This window comes from Cervus elaphus, chromosome 27, assembly GCF_910594005.1.
Source record: "Cervus elaphus chromosome 27, mCerEla1.1, whole genome shotgun sequence".
Taxonomy (NCBI): Eukaryota; Metazoa; Chordata; class Mammalia; order Artiodactyla; family Cervidae; genus Cervus; species Cervus elaphus.
In genome coordinates, this window is record NC_057841.1 from 63,584,878 (window position 1) to 63,605,185 (window position 20,308).

A 20,308-nucleotide genomic window follows, 5' to 3' on the forward strand; every position below is an offset into this window, starting at 1 on the left:
AGGAGAAGAGTTGGACACAGCTGAGTGACTGAACAACAACAGTTAATGAAACACGATTACACCGACAGCTTTCTGTTTTGTTTTCATAACAAAATTATGAGTGAACTGGCAATGACTCATATTGTTGTTTTCAGTCGCTCAGTCGTGTCCAACTCTTTGCGACCCCATGGAATGCAGCATGCCAGGCTTCCCTGTCCATGACCAACTCCCAGAGATTGCTCAAACCCATGTCCTCTGAGTTGGTGATGCCATCCAACCACCTCATCCTCTGTTGTCCCCTTCTCCTCCTGCCTTCCATCTTTCATTACATGCCTATAATTACACTATGTAGCATTTTCATTGTGAGGCATGAGCTTGATCCTTTCTCCTTAATTTATCTAATGTAGGTTGAGTTATCAACAATGTAACTCATAAGGGATAATCTTTACTGAAGCTATTTGAATGTTTTGTTTTAATACATGCTGCATTAATAAACCAGATACAAACGGGAAGATGCTATAGATTCCATTTATATGAAGTACCTAGAATAGGCAAATTCACAGAGAAAGAAAGTAGAACAGTGGTCCTCAAGGGCTAGAGGGAAGGGAGAATGAGGGGGTTATTATTTAAGGGGCTGAGAGTTTCTGTTTGGGTTGAGAGTTCTGGAAATAGTGTTGATGGTTCCACAACATTGTGAATGTACTTCATGCCACTGAATTGTGTTACACTCAAAAATATTAAAAAATGGTAAATTTTATATTATGCATATTTTACCTCAATAAAAAAATGCTCCCTTCATAAAACTTAGAAAACAAGAGCATAAAGAAAAAATGTTTACTCAGAAATTCTACAACTCAAAGAAAGCTGTTTTTAGCTCTACACTTTCCTGGAGACGCCTTCGTGGGATGACCTAACCCTGTGTGGCAGGGTTATTATTTTTTCCAATTTTCTCCTCCCCTGTTGTCGGAAGATGGCAGGCTTCCCTCGCATCGAGTAAGCAGGCAGAAACAATCTCTTGTGCAATATTTTCCTTCCTTCTGGCTCCCCCACCAACAGACCCTAACCTCTCATGTCACTGAGGAGGTTAAGCTAAACACCCTCAGAGGAGATTTTGCAAGCTCCAGGCGGGAGAGGGGGGTTCCTCTGCCCAGAGATCCGAGGGCTGGCCCACCTGCTCCTCCAGGGCCGGACCTCACACCGGGCGGCGCGGGGTTCCCGCCTGACCAGGTTCTCGGCCTCCTTCTGCTGCGGAAACCAGAGCGGAGGGACATCAGCGAACCTGAAGAATGAAAACGGCCGCGGCGGTTCTGGACTAGAGATCTACCTCCTGCTCCAGAGGACTTCCGTGTGATCCTTGGAGGAAGAGGTCTAGCGAAGACCAACAGTGGTTTTCCAGCCCGCACAGCAGATTCGGGTTTGACTTACTGATAGTGTAGAAATATGACGCTTCTGTCGGGAGTCTGTGAACTGAAATTTAGACTTGCTGTTAGCGAGCTCCCATAATTTCAGCATCCCCTAAAGAAATAGAAAAAGTTGTCAAAGGGTTTTCTCTACTCTGTAGTCAAACCTGTAGCAAAAAGAATCTGTGAGAACACAGGTTCTACCTCTTACTGGAAAAGTGTGTGTGTACCTTTATTAAGATTCTAGACCTGTCGCCTTGGAGACCGACGCGTGCTGAGAGCTCGGCCATTCTGATTGGCTAGTGCTGTGCCCACCGTATTGCTGATGTCAAACACGTCTAACATCATCCTTCCCACTTTCCTGTGAAGTGAAGTGAAAGTCACTCAGTCATGTCCGACTCTGGGACCTCATGGTCTATATAGTCCATGGAATTCTCCAGGCCAGAAAGGAGTGGGTAGCCTTTCCCTTCTCCAGGGGATCTTCCCAACCCAGGGATCAAACCCAGGTCTCGGGCATGGCAGGCAGATTCTTTACTGTCTGAGCCGCCAGGGAAACCCTCACTTACCTGTGGCTGCCACCAGTTTCTTCCATTTTCAAAGTTTTTATTTAATAACCTAGAACTCCTTTGATACTTTGTTACTACTTTTTAATATGGAATGTTTAAACGTTCCTATAAAATTGTCAGTGGATTCTTAGAGGAATTATTTATGGCCTAAGACATCATACCTTGCAATTAAATACAGGAAAGCCTTTTAATGTTGCAACACAGGAGGTCTTAGGCCACAAATCTTTCAAGAAGCCACTGGCAGTTTTATAAACATCTTTGGGAAAATAGGATATAAGTCTTAGAGTTTTGACAACATTCTAAGACACAACTATTTCCATATCAAGGAATACCTACACTCAAGTACCTTACCATTTCAACCAGGATCGTGCTCAGTTGTATGCAACAAGGACAGTTCCACGACTGTGTTCACAAATAAGTCCTGCGTCTGTGTTAAGTGCTTGGGAAATATGAAGATCAGTTGCTGATGATTTTCTAAAAACCACTACATGTTTTTAAAGTTGACTCTTCAATTTCATCTCCTCCAGAAATGACCCCTAGTCCTTCAGTCCTATTTATTTACTCAGTCACATTTGTTTATGTGGGGATGGAATGTGGGCAGGTACAACTTTAAAGTAGTTGCAGACATCATGGGCTTTCCTCCCCCATCTCTGTACATGCTGAATTCAGGGTGTATCATCTGAAAACAAGGGCCCCACAAACACCAACATAATCACATCACGATCACATCCAAGACAGTAACAATTCCAAAGTATCTGATACCTAGTTTGTAGTCAGATTTCTTCAATTACCTCCAGCGTCTTTTACAGCCATTTTCCCCTCAAACCGGGATGCAAATCAATGTTCTTACTGTACTCTCGATTCTGGGTTGTCATCAGTTTCTTTTAACCTAGGGCCCCCCTTGTGGCTCAGCTGGTAAAGAATCTGCCTGCAATGTGGGAGACCTGGGTTCCATCCCTGGGTTGGGAAGATCCCCTGGAGAAGGGAAACGCTGCCCACTACAGTATTCTGACCTAGAGGATCCTTTTAACCTAGGAAATCCCCTAAACCTTCCATTTGGTAACGACACTTTTTGGAGACCAGGCAAGCTGTTCAGCAGACGTCCTGCATGCTCTTTGGCTTGACTGGTTCCCCATGATGTGATTTACTTCTCTTTCCCCTGAACTTCCTATAACCAGCAGTCAGGTCTATGGTTTGGCTGGATTCAGATTACACACTTCTGGTGGGAACAATTCCTGAGTGTATTTGGTGTTGCACCCCATCACTTGGAGGGAACCCGAGACTTGGAGAGAGATGTCCGCTGTCCCCAGATGTGCTTCCAGCTCCAGCCACTGACCCCAACTGTGCAAGAGGCTCCTGGCCAGAACTGCCCAGCCAAGCTCCCCTGAGCTCTTGACCCACCGACACCGAGAGAGAGAAAGTAGTGTTTTAAGCCATAAGGTTTTGGAATGCTTAATGCAGTAATAGAGAGCTGAAGTCATTTTGGGGGGTTATCACCATATCTGCTTATTGTATTATATCCTGATATGTTGACCTTAGACATCATTGTTTCCTGCTTTGATAGATGCGACCTTAGCTCACTTACATTAACCTTTCTTTTCTCCCTCCCAATTTTTCATAGTAAATATCACCATTTATAATTCTTGTTGGTTACATTTGAAACTCTCACCATTTTAAAATCTCTATTTCTTGTTCCATCAATTTTTGAAACCTGGCATTACTACCCATTTTGTAAGATTAAGCTTATATAATACCTGTATCCTTTTAAGGATTTTATTTTTATTTTTTGAATATTTTTATTATTTTGTGGGGGCCGCATCGCGTTGTGGGATCTTGGCTCCCTCATCAAGAATCGAACTTTGGTCCTCGGCATTGAAAGCACTGGATCTTAACCACTGGACCACCAGGGAACGAGCGTCTGTATTCTTTTTAACACACCTCTTTCAATTCTCAACCATCTCAGATACATCTTAATGACACGTTAGGCAAACAGAAGAACATGTAAGTAGGTAGGCCCTGATATTCTCTAAAACTCACTCCTTCTCTGCACTGTCCATCCTGAGGAGTTAAATGGGCCCCCAGTGGGTAATATCACACCAGCACGTTTCCTGTCCTGAATGGTGGCATGAAATTGTGGGATTTCTCCTAGGGCTGTAAATACTACTTCACTGTTTTCTCAGGAGGGTGGAGCTCCAGGGGCCCTTCTTTTTCCATTAACCTTCACTCCCTGGGCCAGTGAACGGCCAAGATGACCCTGACCATGGCTGACTTGTTCAGAGTCCCCCTGGGCCTGCTATGGTGCAGAGTCTGGTCAAAACTCCACCGCGCTTATCACTTCCTCCCCATAAATTCTCTCTTGAATGGTGGGCAAGGACTTCCTGATTCTCCAGTAGAGAATATTAGCTCAGAGTCAATGTCCAATAACCTGGGTATTCCTCTTTATTTCACAGCAGCCTGAAGCAGCCCCACACCCTTTGGGGAAGGCTGAAGGCAAAGCTCCCACTGAACCTGAGATGTTCTGGCAAAAGCCTTTCTCAACAATACACAGTCTCCACTTCTTTCAAGTGGTACAGATTCTATGACTTGATTCAGGTCTGGAAATCACGACTGCCGGACCTCTGCTCACCAGGCTAGGAATTTTTTTGTGATACTATTGCCGCAGCGCCTTAGTGATGGTCTTAAGGACCCTGCCATCACTGAATCACTGGTCAAGATCTCTGCAGGAAAGACCACTGATTATCACTCCAGCCCCACTCCTTAATGTGGTGACCAAGTCCCCCTGGCTTGTGCTAATTGCTACTAGTTGACTTCTGCAACCAAAAGACCGCTCCAGCTCCAATGAAAGTAAAGACCCTGGAAAACACTCTGGAATGCACTCCTTTCACCTATCAGCGCCCTGCTTGAGGGGCTGGGTTCTGGGTCTCTTCCAGGAACATGTGGCTTTGTGAGTGATTCTCACGTGATAAATCCACTCTAGCACTCCTATTTCCTAGATATTGGGTTCTTTCTTTTACATCACCTTTTTTTTTTTTTTTTAAGTTGCTCAGTCGTGTCCGACTCTGTGACCCCATGGACTATATATAGTCCATGGAATTCTCTAGGCCAGAATACTGGAGTGGGTAGCCTTTTCCTTCTCCAGGGGATCTTCCCGACCCAGGGATCACCTTACTGGAGTTAAGAGCAGATGACGGTCAAGTTCATCTTCTTCAACCAGAGTCTAGCAAACAACTGAAATCACTCTCAGCTGCTCAAACCAAAATTCTAAATCCTGAATGTGGTAACTGAACCCATACTGATAAATTCAGTAATTAGCTACAAGCTTGGCTCACCAATGTCATCCATTCCCACACAGCCCTCCACATGTTGCCCGATACTCAGAATCTTCCAAATCCTCACAAATAGAAGTATTTCAATAGTATGGCTCCTACTCAACTAAATTTCCTTACCGTCACATAAAAATATTGATGAAATTTGTGTAATGCACGATATAATTGGGCAACCTGCAGGACCAAATGCTGACTTTTGCTTTTGATTACTTTAGTACTGTGGCTACAACTGTTTCTTTCAGCAGTCATGAAGGATCCCTGGGTTTCCAGGTAGCAGTCTTCGAAGTTCTCGTGCCTTCATTTTGTTTAGTACTATTGTTGTTTAGACACTCAGTCATGTCTGACTCTTTGCGACCCCGCTGGGCTCCTCTGTCTGTGGGATTCTCCAGGCAAGAGGACTGGAGTGGGGAGCCATTGCCTCCTCCGGAGGGTCTTCTTGATCCAGGCATGGAACCCCCGTCTCCTGCAGTTGCTCAACGTCTTCCCCTCACTGGACACTTCATTCCATGAGGCCACAATTAGCTACCATAGTCCCATCCACTTACTTAGATGCTGTCGATGCTGCTATGGCCTTGTTTTAAAGTCCTGCCATCTTTGCGGTGCTCAAGACTGAAGGATGGGGCAGCAGTGCCTAAAAAACCAAAGCCGGTCAGGGCCCCGGACCTCCTCACTGTGCTTCCCGGATCTGGGGCTGGGGGTATTCCCGCAACCTTGGAGGCAATGGGGATGAACATTCATCCAAAGTACGTTTGTTTGGTGAATATCCTTCCTGTCCTTTTCCTCTTTTCCTTTTCTGTTATTTCATCAGGTTCCAGAGGAGACAAATTCTTATCCCTAGCTGACAAGTTGACAGCAATTCTTTCTTAAAGACTTTTAATTTTGGGAAATTAGCATATATAAAGATAAAAGCAAAGAAAAAATTAGTAAGTATCCATATTTCTATCACACAGATTTAGCCATTGTTCTTGATGTGGGCTTGCCTGGTGGCTCAGTTGGTAAAGAATCTGCCTGCAATGCAGGAGACCTGGGTTTGATCCCTGGGTTGGGAAGATCCCCTGAAGAAGGCAATGGCAACCCACTCCAGTATTCTTGCCTGGAGAATCCCATGGACAGAGGAGCCTGGCGGGCTACAGTCCATGGGGTCACAAGAGTTGGACACAATTTAGCAACTAAACCACCGAATTCTTGATGTGTTTTCATTCCTAATTTTCTTCTTTTACAAGTAAAAATTGTAAGGTTGGCAGGGAGAGAAAGAGGGGCAAAAATTATATACATTCTTTGTAAAGTATTCAGACCTAGAACAAAGATTCATTCACTCAATAAATATTAATTGAGCACCCATCAGGCGCTAGTACTATACCAGATACTGAAGGGACAGCAGAGGAAAAAACAGAGAAGAAAACCCCAGCTTTCCTGGAACAAATGTGAGGAGAAATCCCAAATAAGAAAACCAGTAAATTACACAGTATGGTAGATGATGGTAAGAGCTACAGAGAAAAATAAAGCAGGGGTGGGGTATTGTTTTCATTTCAGTTTCTAATTGTGGCTACAATATAGAAATACAATTTTTACTTACTAACCTGTATCTTCTAATCTCGTTAAATTCGGATTCTAAGTTTGTTACTTTGGATTTTCTACATACAGAATCATGTCACCTGAGGATGACAATTGAGTTTCTTCCTTTTTAACCCCTAGACGTCTATTTTCCCTACAACTGGGTAGAATCTCCTGCACGGAACTGAAAATGAGCGGTGGCAACAGGCGCCTGACGTCTTCTTCCTGACATCTGGGAGTCAAGTTTTCCATAGTTCACGATAAAGTATGGTATTCGTTAGCTTTTGTTTCTTTGTAGATGTTCTTTAGTAAATTAAGAGTTCTCTTCAACCCCTAGTTTATAAAGTTTAAAAGAAATCACAAACGGCGCTGGAATTTTATTAAATGCTTTTTGCGACTCTTCAAAGACATAACTTTTCTCTCTTATTTCTGTAAATATGTAAACACAAACTTTTCAATTTTAAACTGCGGTGCTTGTGCTCCACCCCATACACGGAAACTTGCTGGATTCTGCGGTGGAGACCACTGCTGCCGCGACAGGCTTCAAGCTGCCCAGGCAGTGACCACAGGCGGTCAGGAATAAGAAAACCTGGTTCTTGGGGCCAAGAGGAGCCAGCTCTGGCACACACCTCTCATTTCAGCTCCAAGAACCAAGACTGACATTCACCACCACGCAGGAGGCCAGCAGGGACAAAGCAACTTCAAATTCTCTTTTATGGAAAGGCTCACAGATAATCTAGGAAGTTGATAAATGTGCATATAACTCCCTTAATTTTTTCAAGCCTTTATTGAGTACATAATAAACAGTGTCAAGCACCATGCTACTGCAAAGGAAAGTCGGCTTTACTTGTTGGCTCAGAAGAAGACTCGAGAGTCCCTTGGATAGCAAGGAGACCCAACCAGTCCATCCTAAAGGAGACCAACCCTGAATGTTCATTGGAAGGACTGATGCTGAAGCTCCAATACTTGGCCACCTGATGGGAAGAGCCAACTCATTGAAAAAGACCCTGATGCTGGGAAAGACTGAGGCGGGAGGAAAAGGGGACGACAGAGGATAAGGTGGTTGGATGGCGTCACCGACTCAACGGACGTGAGTTTGAGCAAGCTCTGGGAGATGGCGAAGGACAAGGAAGCTGCACTCCATGGGTTGCGAAGAGTTGGACACGACCGAGCAACTCAACAAGAGCAGAAATCATAGAGGTCAACACCCAGGCCGAGAGCGCCTGGACATTCCGCTTCCTCCCGAGCACTTACCCGCCCGTGAAGAGCACATGGAAACAGTCTACGCTCCACCCTTCTAGGATAAGTTTAAAACCACTAGATTCTAGAACAGTTTTAAAACCAGAAATGTGAAGACTATACTTTCAGGGATCATTTCTATAGTCCGTTACTAGAGAAGTTTCTCTGATCGTGTAGAGCACCCGAGACCACGAGGAAGAGATGCAGTGTTTTCTCCCGAGCGTGAAGCTGGCGTCTGGTGCTGCTTCTGCAGCTGCCACGGGTCGCTGGTGATCGTCTTCTCTCCTTTTTTGGGAGAGTGAGAGGGAGAAACCGCCGTCTGAGTGAAAAAAAAAAACCAACAAAAACCAGAAATGTGGAAAATGGCTAAAAGTGCCATAGATACTGAGGCATGGTTTTCAGAGCGCACAGAGTTAAGTGGTAAAGACCCCTGGTCATTATTGCTCTGCTTACACACTGCTTGGTGTATTGAAGTAAAACACTTCCTCAGAACAAATTTTGGACTCACAAAGAATTCTGGATTCAACTATTATATCGTTTATAATAATATAGTTATGTTAATTCTCTTAACGACAAGATTTTAATAGCAATACTGTATGATTCTGAGGCGGCTAAAGTAGAATTTTCATGGATACATCCTTAATGAATAATTTTTAATGATCTCTCTGTATCTAATCAATTTAGATAATATTTTCTCCTATACAGAAGATCCCGAAATAAAGAAGCGTACACAGAAAATAGCCAACAGTAGGTTATATCCATTTACTTCATGTAAGAACAGCGTATTTTGGGCCTATGATTTCCATTTAATATCAACAAAAACAATCTGTACAGAAAACCCCAAGGCAACCATATAGCATAATATGTAAAATGTGCAAAAAGACTTTAAAATGCAAGTTATTCTATAGCATTTGCAAGGCAGAACTTTATAGTAAATTAAGGAACACCACCTCATTCTAGCCGACTTAATAATACTCTGCAAGGAGAGGCCACTGCAAATGTACAAGGCACAACTTAGTGTTGGTGCTCAGGTGTGTAACACACCCCTCAGATTATTTACTTGAGGGCATTAAAACAACGTAAAATTATGTTTGCATTTTATTATTTAAGGAGACTACAAGCTCATTTCTAAAGCTTCATGAAACATTACACTGATAACATATGTGTGGTCAGGACAAGCTGTTCCCTGAACTTAAAAGGTCAAAGACAAGACTCTAGCTTTCCTATATTTAAAAAATTTATATATATATATACACACACACCCCGATATCACAGACAAGAAACTTTCCATAATCCAAAGGGAGGCCGTTTGTTCCTTTAAGTAAAGGTTCCCATACAGTATTTCATGACAGAATTATTTAAAAAGTACATATTTATTCACCACCTGTTTTGGTCAATCTTGCTACAAAAAGACATTGAAAGACACAATTTTCTTCTTCAAAATAAAGACAATGCCGAACTGAGAGAGTCATTCTCTAAAGATTGCACAGTGAAAGGTATTACTTAGGTAAATATAAAAAAGCCTGCGACTTTTATAGAAACTATTTAAATCTACATGGAGAGAAAAAGTCAACCTATCGAAAATCAATCAGACCCTTGGCTACAACACAGTTAAGAACCTTTGAAGCCTGATCACATGTTCTCTGCTGTTTTACTGCCCATCCCTGAGAGTAAAGCATTTAACATTTTTTTAGTAAAGCAAATAAATCTTACTTTGACAAGAATGATGCTTAAGATTTTTTTTTCCAAAATATGAAATAAGCCCCATTTCATTTTAGTTGGGAAAAAAAAAAGAATGCTCTTTGCAAAGACCACTCTTCCTAACAATTTAAAATATTTGTATGTCAATCAATTTTAATTTTCTTTTTACTGGGTAATTTCTATTTTTCTGCTATTTATATATCACTCATTTTGTTTTTTTCCCTGTTTTTGTATATCACTCATTTTCTTATGGCCCATTACTTTATAATTTTTGTTAACAGGAGGATTTAATTGGAAATGGAGCAAAAGTACAAATAAAACTTAAAGGAATGCTGAAGTGAGATCTCTATTCTCCTGTGGTAAAAGAGTTTTATCAGAAATAATCTGACTGCCATCCAGGAAAAGCAAAACTGCCTATGAAAGAGAGAACACACATGGTAAACGTCTTCCTTGCTGTCTTTGGTCTAGCCTTCTTGGCCAAAATCTTCTGTAAACTTCTTTAGCTTCAACAAGTCGTGTTCATTGACTGTGGGCTTTGTGCTGGACAGTGACCGTAACATGTCCGACTGTCAGGAAAAAGAACAGGGGAGGATTAGTCATTGATTTAATTGAATAAAAAACATTTCATTATCAGCATTATTATTACTGACTTTCACCTAAGGTTAAATCTGAAAATCTGCATTGTGTCACAGACTACTGATGATAAACTCTCTTTGTTTTCCTAAAAGACAACTTCGACTATGTTATTCTTTTGCTTATAAACTTTCAGTTGCTTGCCCCGTCCTGATCATAACCTTCAAAGGCTCCTCGGCACCCAAGAAGTACAGTCCTCTTTGCCCAAGGACCAAGGCCTCCAGAATTAAACCCCGATCCTTTCTCTGGCTGTATGTTTACTTTTTAAGAAAGCAGCTGTCCTAATGAGATGGATGAAACTGGAGCCCATTATACAGAGTGAAGTAAGCCAGAAAGATAAAGAACATTACAGCATACTAACACATATATATGGAATTTAGAAAGATGGTAATGATAACCCTATATGCAAAACAGAAAAAGAGACACAGAAATACAGAACAGACTTTTGAACTCTGTGGGAGAAGGTGAGGGTGGGATGTTTCAAAAGAACAGCATGTATACTATCTATGGTGAAACAGGTCACCAGCCCAGGTGGGATGCATGAGACAAGTGCTCGGGCCTGGTGCACTGGGAAAACCCAGAGGAATCGGGTGGAGAGGGAGGTGGGAGGGGGGATCGGGATGGGGAATACGTGTAAATCTATGGCTGATTCATATCAATGTATGACAAAACCCACTGCAATGTTGTGAAGTAATTAGCCTCCAACTAATTAAAAAAAAAAAAGCAGCTGTCAAAATGCAACTCAGAAGGGATATATTCATTCATGTATGTGAAACAGAATAATACCATTTAATCAAAACCAACTTATCAAAAAGCTTAACTATTAGCTAAAATCATAATCAAAATGGTAAGAAAATATACCAATATAAAACATTTATTAAAAGATTAACTTTTAGGCCACGTCTCCTGTAAAATAGTATGGAAAAATGATCAAAAGAACAAAAAAAAAAAAAGGATTTCTAAATAATTTCTCAAATAAGCAGTGGTTAATTAACACATAATTATTTCTGTATGTTTACAGATATATTATATACCTATACATACAAGCTTATATACATATGTCTATATATCTGGATCTACATATCATGTGAAAGTTACTGTTAATTTTGACATATAGATTTGAAAAATCTTTAGGTAAGAAAGGATTTTTAAAACTGAATGTTCATATTGGCTATACCCCAACACGAAATAAAAAGCGTAAAGTTTAGGGAAAACCCTGAGTGCTCATAATAAATACGTATCTTTTCTCTCTCTGTCGGAGGCCTGCTGTGTGGGACTTTAGTTTCCTCACCAGGGATCACACCTGTGCCCCCTGCAGTCTTACGGATTATTTTATTTCCTTAATAGCAACTACAGAAATGCAATATTTTAAGAATATTTTAATTCCTTCAATATAAACTATAGAAATGTAATTTCTTATAATAAAAATTTTGTTTTCAGAGCTTTCAAAAAAGTACTGCATTATTTAAACTTTCTATGATGCCTTGAGAAGTAAAACAGAAAAACACTGCTATGAATACTATGATTCATATAATAGTGTTTCTGGATATTTTACTAAATCAGAGATTCAGGGAAAAAAATTTTCACAATATTACTGTAAAACCTATGTCAGAAACCCGTATGTTTTAAAAAACAGCTTATTCACTTATAATTAAAATTTCCTTGAAGCTCAAGAAAACATTTAAAGATACTTATTTTTGATACTTTATATTCAATTAATCTCTATAACCTTAGAAGTATTACTATTAAACATGTCTGACCATACTAACATTTTTAAACTAAATTTTATAAAACTGAAAATTTTATCTGACAAATTACAAAATATAATGTTTTAAAAAATTTTTTAAAAGCAAACAAAATGTCAAACCATGCAAACAACTGGCTCCAAAAGTTTATCCCCAGGGACATCCATCCACGTCATCTCAATGGCACCAGGGTCGCCTGGAGAGCAGGGCGTTAGCAGGTCATCTACTATGTTGTTAGGATCAGCTCGTGAAGGTCCGCGAACCTGCAATAAACAGTCATTTGAGATATTTATTTGAAAAAATTGAATAAATATTAAGATTTAGACCATTACCAGGAAATCTGAACATGTATTATTATCATGTTTTATTAAAATGCTTAGTTCTGAAAATAAACAGAATATACAACAAAAAGTACAATTATCTCCAGGTGATGGGGTAGATTGTGTTTGATTTTAATGTTTTTCTTGATGATTTTCTATATTTGAAGTTTCCTACAACAAATTACTTACATGATCAAAGGGAGAAAATAAGTTAAAAATTCCCTGTGCCTAAAAATACCTTTTTTCTTTTCTAATGGCTATTAAGTGGTAATAATCCTAGACACCAAGAACAGACCTGCATTAACACACTGCTATATTTAAAACAGATAACAAACAAGGACCTGTCCTATAACACAGGGAACTCTGTTCAGTATTCTGTAGTAACCAAAATGGGAAAAGCATTTGAAAAAGAATGGATATATGTGTATGTATAACTGAATTACTTTGCTGTACTCTGAAACTAACACGACATTGTTAAGCAACTATACCCGAATGTATCAATAAAATAAAAATTAATAAAAAATAGACCTACTTAAAAATTCCTTTAAGTTACTCTATTTTCCATATTAAGAAATTTCTGTGATCTTTGGGAGGTTTATTATTGTGAAATTACTGTCTCTCCAACAAAAACTCCTTCAAATGTAAGTACAAAATTAAATGCTGAGTATAATTTCAGTGCTAGCTGAACTTGTAACTCATAACTGATTTAAAGAATTTTTGTAATATCCAGAAAAAGAACCTCTGTGACAGTTACATACAATTTTCAGCTTGCAACACACAGGTATCAAGTCAGGGGCTGCTTCATCTTTTGCACTTGTTTCAAATGACTGGTCTTAAATACAGTCTTAGGATTAGGGTGAGGGCAGAGAAATAAACATTTTCACTTTACTTGTTACATATTTTATTGTCTGTCTTCTCTCACAAAAATTTCAGTGGCAGGGATGTTTGTGTTTTTCGACCACTGTACTTTCTGACTTACCTCTGGGTCGAGATTAGTGCTGATACATTTAATAAATAGAATCACAGGCAAACTTGTTCTTACTAATCGAAAAGTGGAGGAGAAGATGGAGCCATAGAGATCTACTGGACTAGGGATACACAAGGCCTGATGTTGAGAGATCTGGCTGCCTCACCGTTATCCTCCTAACAAGGGCCTGGCTTTAGGGTTGTATAAGCTGCCCCCAACAGTAATACAGAAAACTGACTGGAAAGTTCTTAGCAGGGAAGGACTGAGCTCCTTCTAAATGGCAACGAGAAGGTAAGGAGAAACAATGGCTGTGGCATAAAACTTGGTCCCAAGCTAACTGTGTTTCCCTCAGTAATGAAATGATGGAAGAAGAGATGAGTAACATCTACTGGATTGCTCAGGTACCATGACCGCTGCTTTATGAATCTTCCTCTTTTCATTCTCATACGAGTATTTCAGAGCAGTGTTACCATCCTTACTTAAGAGATGATAAAAAAAATGAGACTTGAAAAGTTAACATAATTTGGTCAAGTAGATAAAATAAGTAAATTGTGGAATCAGGCTTCAAATTCAGGTTTTAATTCAAGCTCCTCATTTTTAAAAAGAAATTATTTACCGTGGTAACACATGGTATACAACAGACATACTACATGGTAATACAATAGACACACATGTTTATCAGAGTCGTGACATATTAGTTTGTCATATACTGATGGATTAGGTTTGCTGACAGTGTTTTGGGATTTTCACATCTACGTTCATGAACATATTGGCGATTGCTGTTCTCAGCAAGAGTGTACGTCCAAATCACCTAGTCTACAGTTACTTAAATTGTCTCCCAAGACTGCACGGAGAAGGAAACGGCAGCCCACTCCAGTGTTCTTGCCTGGAGAATCCCAGGGATGGGGGAGCCTGGTGGGCTGCCGTCTATGGGGTCACACAGAGTTGGACACGACTGAAGTGACTTAGCAGCAGCAGCGGCAAGTCTGCACAAAATTCCCTCTAAAGCCATATATGCTTACGTCACTCATGAGGCCAAGCAGTGTGCGGAGGAGCAGGAGAGGAGACGGGTTAAGACTTCAGTGCCGAGCATGTGAATTAATGTAAACGATATTTAGCTGGCAGTATTTTCCTTTGATAAGGAGGCGTAAATGTATGGGTAACATGCTTCCAAAGCACTGCACACAAAGTAGGGAGAATTTACTTCAGTGGAACGGACACACGTCTATTATGTAAATCCACTTATTTATTACACAAAACTGAAACCTCCCCTAAAATTCTTGAAAGACAAGTCAACGGTGGTCCCAAAACTTGATTTTAAAAATGTACGAAAAGACAGATAAACGTTCCTTACCTTTTTAAAATGAGTAGCTGACTGTACTTTCCTAACTGGCTGCATGAGTGCGTCCCGTACAATGATACTTATGTCCGCCCCTGAATAGCCCTCAGTTTTCTTTCCAAGGTCCCGGAAGTCTGCTTCTGTCAGACTGTTCTGAGTGGCCCCCAAGTGCAGTTTAAACATTGCTGCTCGGGCATGGGCCTCAGGCAAAGGAATGTAAATTCGTTTCTCAAACCTTAAAGTCAAAGAAAAATTACATCAAGAATATCACCATATGATAATATTTATTTTCTACTAAAAATTACTTTTCCAAGAACTAAGCAAGACATTTAGATATTCTCTTTTAACTAAGCTGAATACATTAAATGGGCCCATATCCACCATAATTAAACATATATATCTTTAGGGTAACAAAGGGAAAATACCCAGAACACATTAACAACAAATGCCCGCCTCTCCTGTCCAAGTCAGGGATCAGCAGGGTTCAAGCACACTGAAAAACATTCTAAAGTCATCAGATGCCTCCTCTCTAGACAGAATGGGAATTAATATTCACGTATTATACTGTAATTAGGAATAAGGTATTTCCTGTATTGTCATACCTTCGCCTAATGGCAGAATCCAGAACCCAGGGTATGTTTGTAGCTCCCAGAACCAAAATTCCATCATTGTCCACGCCAACCCCTACAGCAAAATAGACGCAGCTTCACATCATTTGTCATTTCAGTGTTCTTTAAGCCTCACCTGTATCTTCTCTTATGAATGTGGTATTTCTTTGTTAAAAATGCCTCCCCTTGAGAAGTCTCTCACTGAAAAAACTATATTTAACCATATTTCATACTACTAGAGTATGATGTAAATATTCCCATCAGTAGAATCTCCTAGACTGTGGGAAAATACTATGAATATTCTTTTCAAAATATTTCTCAAAAGATATGAATTTGAAGTCTACTTTTTCCTTCTGTTGATATCGTTTCTGGTATAACTGAATATATAAATAAGTCTCTTCACTACTTATACCGAGATGATTACAACTGGGCAGAAATTAAATCAACTGAGCACTACCTTGCATCTGAACTAGGAATTCTGTCTTAATTCTTCTTGCAGCTTCACTTTCATTTTCACTTCTTGAACCACACAGAGAATCGATTTCATCAATGAAGATAATCGAAGGTTTATTCTCTCTGGCAAGTTGGAATAAGTTCTTAACTAGCCTAAAAACAAATTAAAAGTTTCAATTTCTAAAAATTAGCCAATGACACATCACAATGAAAACATTAAAATAAAACAATGAATCAATAGGAACTCTAATAGATTAAAAAACCTATGATATTTTGACCTAGAAAATAAGACTACTACATCTGGATAACTCATTTTATGATTTACTAAACCATGCTGCTCAGGTGTTCAGTCGTGTCCGACTCTTTGTAACCCCATGGGCTGTAGCCCATCAGGCTCCTCTGTCCATGGGATTTTTCAGGCAAGAATATTGGAGGGGGTTGTCATTCCCTTCTCCATATATGTGTCACCTATGCTAAACCACACACGAGTCACATGTGCTATCTTTTCCCTGTGAAACAAATTCTGAACTAGGGACAGTCTGACAGAGAAACGAACACCGGCTGTGCTACGGCACTGTCTGGAATGCCTATTAATGACGTAAGAGACCTACCACTTCATAGACTGATATAATGACTACCGGGTAAAGAAAACTTACAAAAAAATCAATTTACTACTTACTTTTCACTTTCACCCAGCCACTTAGAAACAAGGTCAGAGGAAGATATTGAGAAAAACGTTGAGTTGTTTGCTTCTGTGGCTACAGCTTTGGCCAAATAGGATTTTCCTGTTCCAGGTGGCCCAAATAACAGGATTCCCCTCCAAGGTGTTCTCTTGCCTAAAATGTACATTAAAAACCAACATGAGAACTTCAAGACTGTTAACTTCGTCACCGACAGTGAAGAATACCATGAAGAGGTTTCCACTCTAAAGCTGGCAGGAGGATGAAACACAATTTAAATAAAACAATCTAAGGTAAATATGTCTTAAGTGTACTTTATTTCCTTTTTAGAGACCACTTTGTCAAAACGGTATTTATACAGCTATAATCCTCCTAACAGGCAGGTCCTCCGCATGCTCACTCATTTGACCACTAGGCACTGAAACCACAGTGTGCAAACGGAGAATTACGGTACAAGGGTCTCTGACCTCCAAGGCCTTCCAGTCCATTAAAGGGGAAAGAATTCAGTTAAAAGGTACTTGCTGATCACCCACTATGTGCACTGCACAAATTCAGAATATGGTAGGAGAAACTATACCCACAGGGGAAAGGCAGCTGAAGTATTTCCTTTAATTTTGATAACATTTGGAGGGGTGAGACTAACACAGTCTGGATGACTCGTGAAGTTACACTCAATTCCTGATTCCGTAGGAAGCACAGGTTATTACTACAGGTGGCAGATTTCCATTCTGATGACTGAAGAACAATAAAGGCACTCCACCTTAGATTCTAGTTTTGCCAAAATATAATAACAAGTGAACAAAATCAGTTTTTTGAACCTCAATTCTACTGATGAGAAATTATAATATTGCCTTAAATAAACCAGGCTGGGTTACAACTGGCAATAAAATATCAAATACACATTTAAAACAAAACACAACAACTATTAGGTGTAAACTGTGGGTGGAAACAAGGTATCTGTAAAAGGATGATATGCAGATGACAGATGACATGATGTTTGTTGTTAGGAAAGCCTCAACTTTTACTTGAATTCTATTTGCCTAGTTTAAATGTCTGCAACTGTAAGTCAGTGTCCCCTTAAGTGTGGTCCATATACCACCGGTGGCAGATTAAATGCTTTTAGGTGGTATACAAACACTTTCCATTTAAATAATTTTTAAAATGTATTCTATGAAAACACTACTCATCCACAGAGACACAAAGACATCTTTTATTACTTTAAAAAACTTTTGTGGCCTCATGGCACAACGTATGGGCTCTCAACTCCCCAACCACTGACCAAACCTGCGGCCCCTGCACTGGAAGCGTGGCATCTTAGCCACTGGATCGCCAGGGAAGTACCCCCAAATAATTATTCTGTAGTAGAGTTAAGTAAAAACAAACGAAATGATGTGGGCAAAACAAGCTGTGACGTTAGAAGTCAGGAGAGAGATTCCCTCTCTCGAGGGAAGACACAGGGAGGGATTTCTAAGCTCCTCACATTGATTTCTCATCGGGGGGATGATTACAGCCGGTGATAATTTATGAAGCTGAACGCACATGGGTTCCTGCATGTCTTTGTATATTTATACTCCAGTTTAATAAGTTTCTCTAAAAGTGATTTAAAGAAGAAAATTTAAAAAATAATAGTACACTTATATGGAAAAATTCATGAAGATGACATATAGTACTCATGTTTGGGAAACACTGGTATAATAACATAAGTTCAGCTGCATTTTTGTACCCTTATAGGATTCTGATGACAACTTTTACAGTTAGTTTCATGTTCCTGAAGTGCGGTTCTGAGTCGCAGCTCAAAGCTGGGTGGACAGCGGCTGCTGCTCCTCACCGCTGCTCTGAGGACACTGCTGTCTGGGCTGCTCAGTGTGAGGCCGGTATCCCAGATTCGCTCTCTACATAAACCAGCTTGTTTTTAAAAGGAAAAACCTCTTGTTTCACTGTTAAGACTGTGGGTATAGCCGCATCACAAACACAGGCTACGGGTCACAAAAGGGACAACCTGAAGGATGGCTCAGCACAGAGAAACCACCCACTGCTGGAGCTGTAACTTCAACTCGACCCAGACGGTGGGCTGGCAGCATTCTCCCTGCGGTGATCACGGGCTGCCAGAGCACACGCGCTTCAGCTGAAACTGTTACATAACTGGATACCTACTATGTAACTTGCTTTTTGATCTTTACAATGCAGGTGGACATTCTTTCACGTCAATTATAGTAAAGACGGTACATTACACTCTAGTGAGTGCACAGTACTCCACTGTATGTCCCTGGTTTACCTGACGCCCTGCTGCTTGACACTTAGGTTGTTCTGAAATATATATATATATTACAAATATGTATACGCATTTGAAGTAAGTATCTGTAGAAGTGTGTACCACTGCCTTATAACAGGATTTAAAGTAACAATTTATGATACAGTGACAAGAGATCACAATACTTTACCTCAGTCATCAGTGTGTTTTTTAAAAAATCATCAAAAAAAAGTATTTACAAGCCATCTCACCTGTAAAGAGATGAGGAAACTTGATAGGCAATATCACGGCCTCTTTCAGAGCTTCTTTAGCTCCTTCCAGACCAGCAACATCGCTCCACTTCACATTGGGTCGCTCCATAACAATGGCACCTACAGAAAATTAAATCGTCTTTCAGTCAAAGAGGGCTATTCCATCAAATTTAGATAGCAACATGAAACAATGAAATTAAATAAATGCCTTATAAATTTGTCTGGAAAAGTTCTATGTATTAAAGACAGTTCTAGAAGGGTGTGACAAGGAAGTGGTTGTTAGGGGGCAGTGAGGAGGAGTCGGGCCTGGGGTAGGTAGCTGGATAATCCAGCATAAAGTCATTTAACTGTTCTCTCTCCACTACCTCACTGTGAAACAGAAATAGCATCATTGGGCCAGACTACTAAAGACAGGTGAGTGTAAAGATCAAATGACGTAATAAATATCAGAGTGCCTGGAAAAGCACCAAACATTACATAAAGTATTTATGATGTTTGACCACACTGTTCTGGAATATCTCCTATTTCTCCTTTTAACCAAAAGAATCAGTGATCTAATGCTCCCCTTAACCACAGAAATAAAACACATCTAACCACTTTACCTGAAGACAGACAGGCAGAGAAATGGACGGACAGAGAGAGGGGAAGCGGAGGGTGAGAAGGGGATGATGGAGAGAGGGGGTGTGCTCCTACAGACCTGCGGTATTTCCCAGGATTTGCCAGTTTCATTCGACTTCTAAATAGATCTATTTACAGTTTCTGTTCATTAACAAAGTTATTTAAATGATTTAGATTTTGAACACAACATATTCAAAAGTCATAGCAAACTGCCACAGTAAGAACAACTAAAAATCAGTAACAGTCCACGAACATTTCTTTTACTGTAGCTTACTGCTGGATCTTTCTACAAATCTTTTATCAAAAGCTTTCCCAATCTTCTAGTCTATAGAAACGGCTCAACTACCAACCACGAAGTAGCCTGTTCTAAGACGATGTGTAATTGTTTTAAGTGTAACATCACCACTTACACAGTCTACTCATTACCTATGATATTACTTTACAGGTATTTTTTTTTGCTTTGAAAAGTCATCTGTTATTTTAATAATGCTTATTCTTGGCAACTTCCCTAAATTATGGAACTCTTTAGCTATACATTAACATGAAATAAAACTATGAATTCTTTTTGCATTCTGAAAGTTCAGACTATGTATAAACTAAGGTAAAAATTTACCTGCCTCCTGAGAAATCTGTATGCAGGTTAAGAAACAACAGTTAGAACTGGACATGGAACAATAG

General features: G+C 40.0%; 1 protein-coding gene and 1 non-coding gene across 2 annotated transcripts in view; one reads left to right on the forward strand and one right to left on the reverse strand.

The window, feature by feature from the left end:
* Positions 1-8,177: 8,177 nt before the first annotated feature.
* Positions 8,178-8,392, forward strand: LOC122685115. The gene has a single exon (XR_006338281.1). It is a non-coding gene; the product is annotated as a small nucleolar RNA U3 (small nucleolar RNA).
* A 419-nt stretch (positions 8,393-8,811) lies between these two features.
* The window catches only part of VPS4B (vacuolar protein sorting 4 homolog B), a 29,274-nt gene continuing 17,777 nt past the window's right edge, over positions 8,812-20,308 (reverse strand). Inside the window, exons 5-11 of the mRNA XM_043889293.1 lie at positions 19,013-19,132; positions 16,510-16,666; positions 15,835-15,983; positions 15,372-15,453; positions 14,785-15,004; positions 12,266-12,406; positions 8,812-10,331 (exon numbers count right to left, since the gene is read on the reverse strand). Of these exons, the coding sequence (XP_043745228.1) occupies positions 10,230-10,331; positions 12,266-12,406; positions 14,785-15,004; positions 15,372-15,453; positions 15,835-15,983; positions 16,510-16,666; positions 19,013-19,132 (971 nt within the window). The 3' untranslated portion in view covers positions 8,812-10,229. The remainder of the gene's footprint in view (positions 10,332-12,265; positions 12,407-14,784; positions 15,005-15,371; positions 15,454-15,834; positions 15,984-16,509; positions 16,667-19,012; positions 19,133-20,308) is intronic.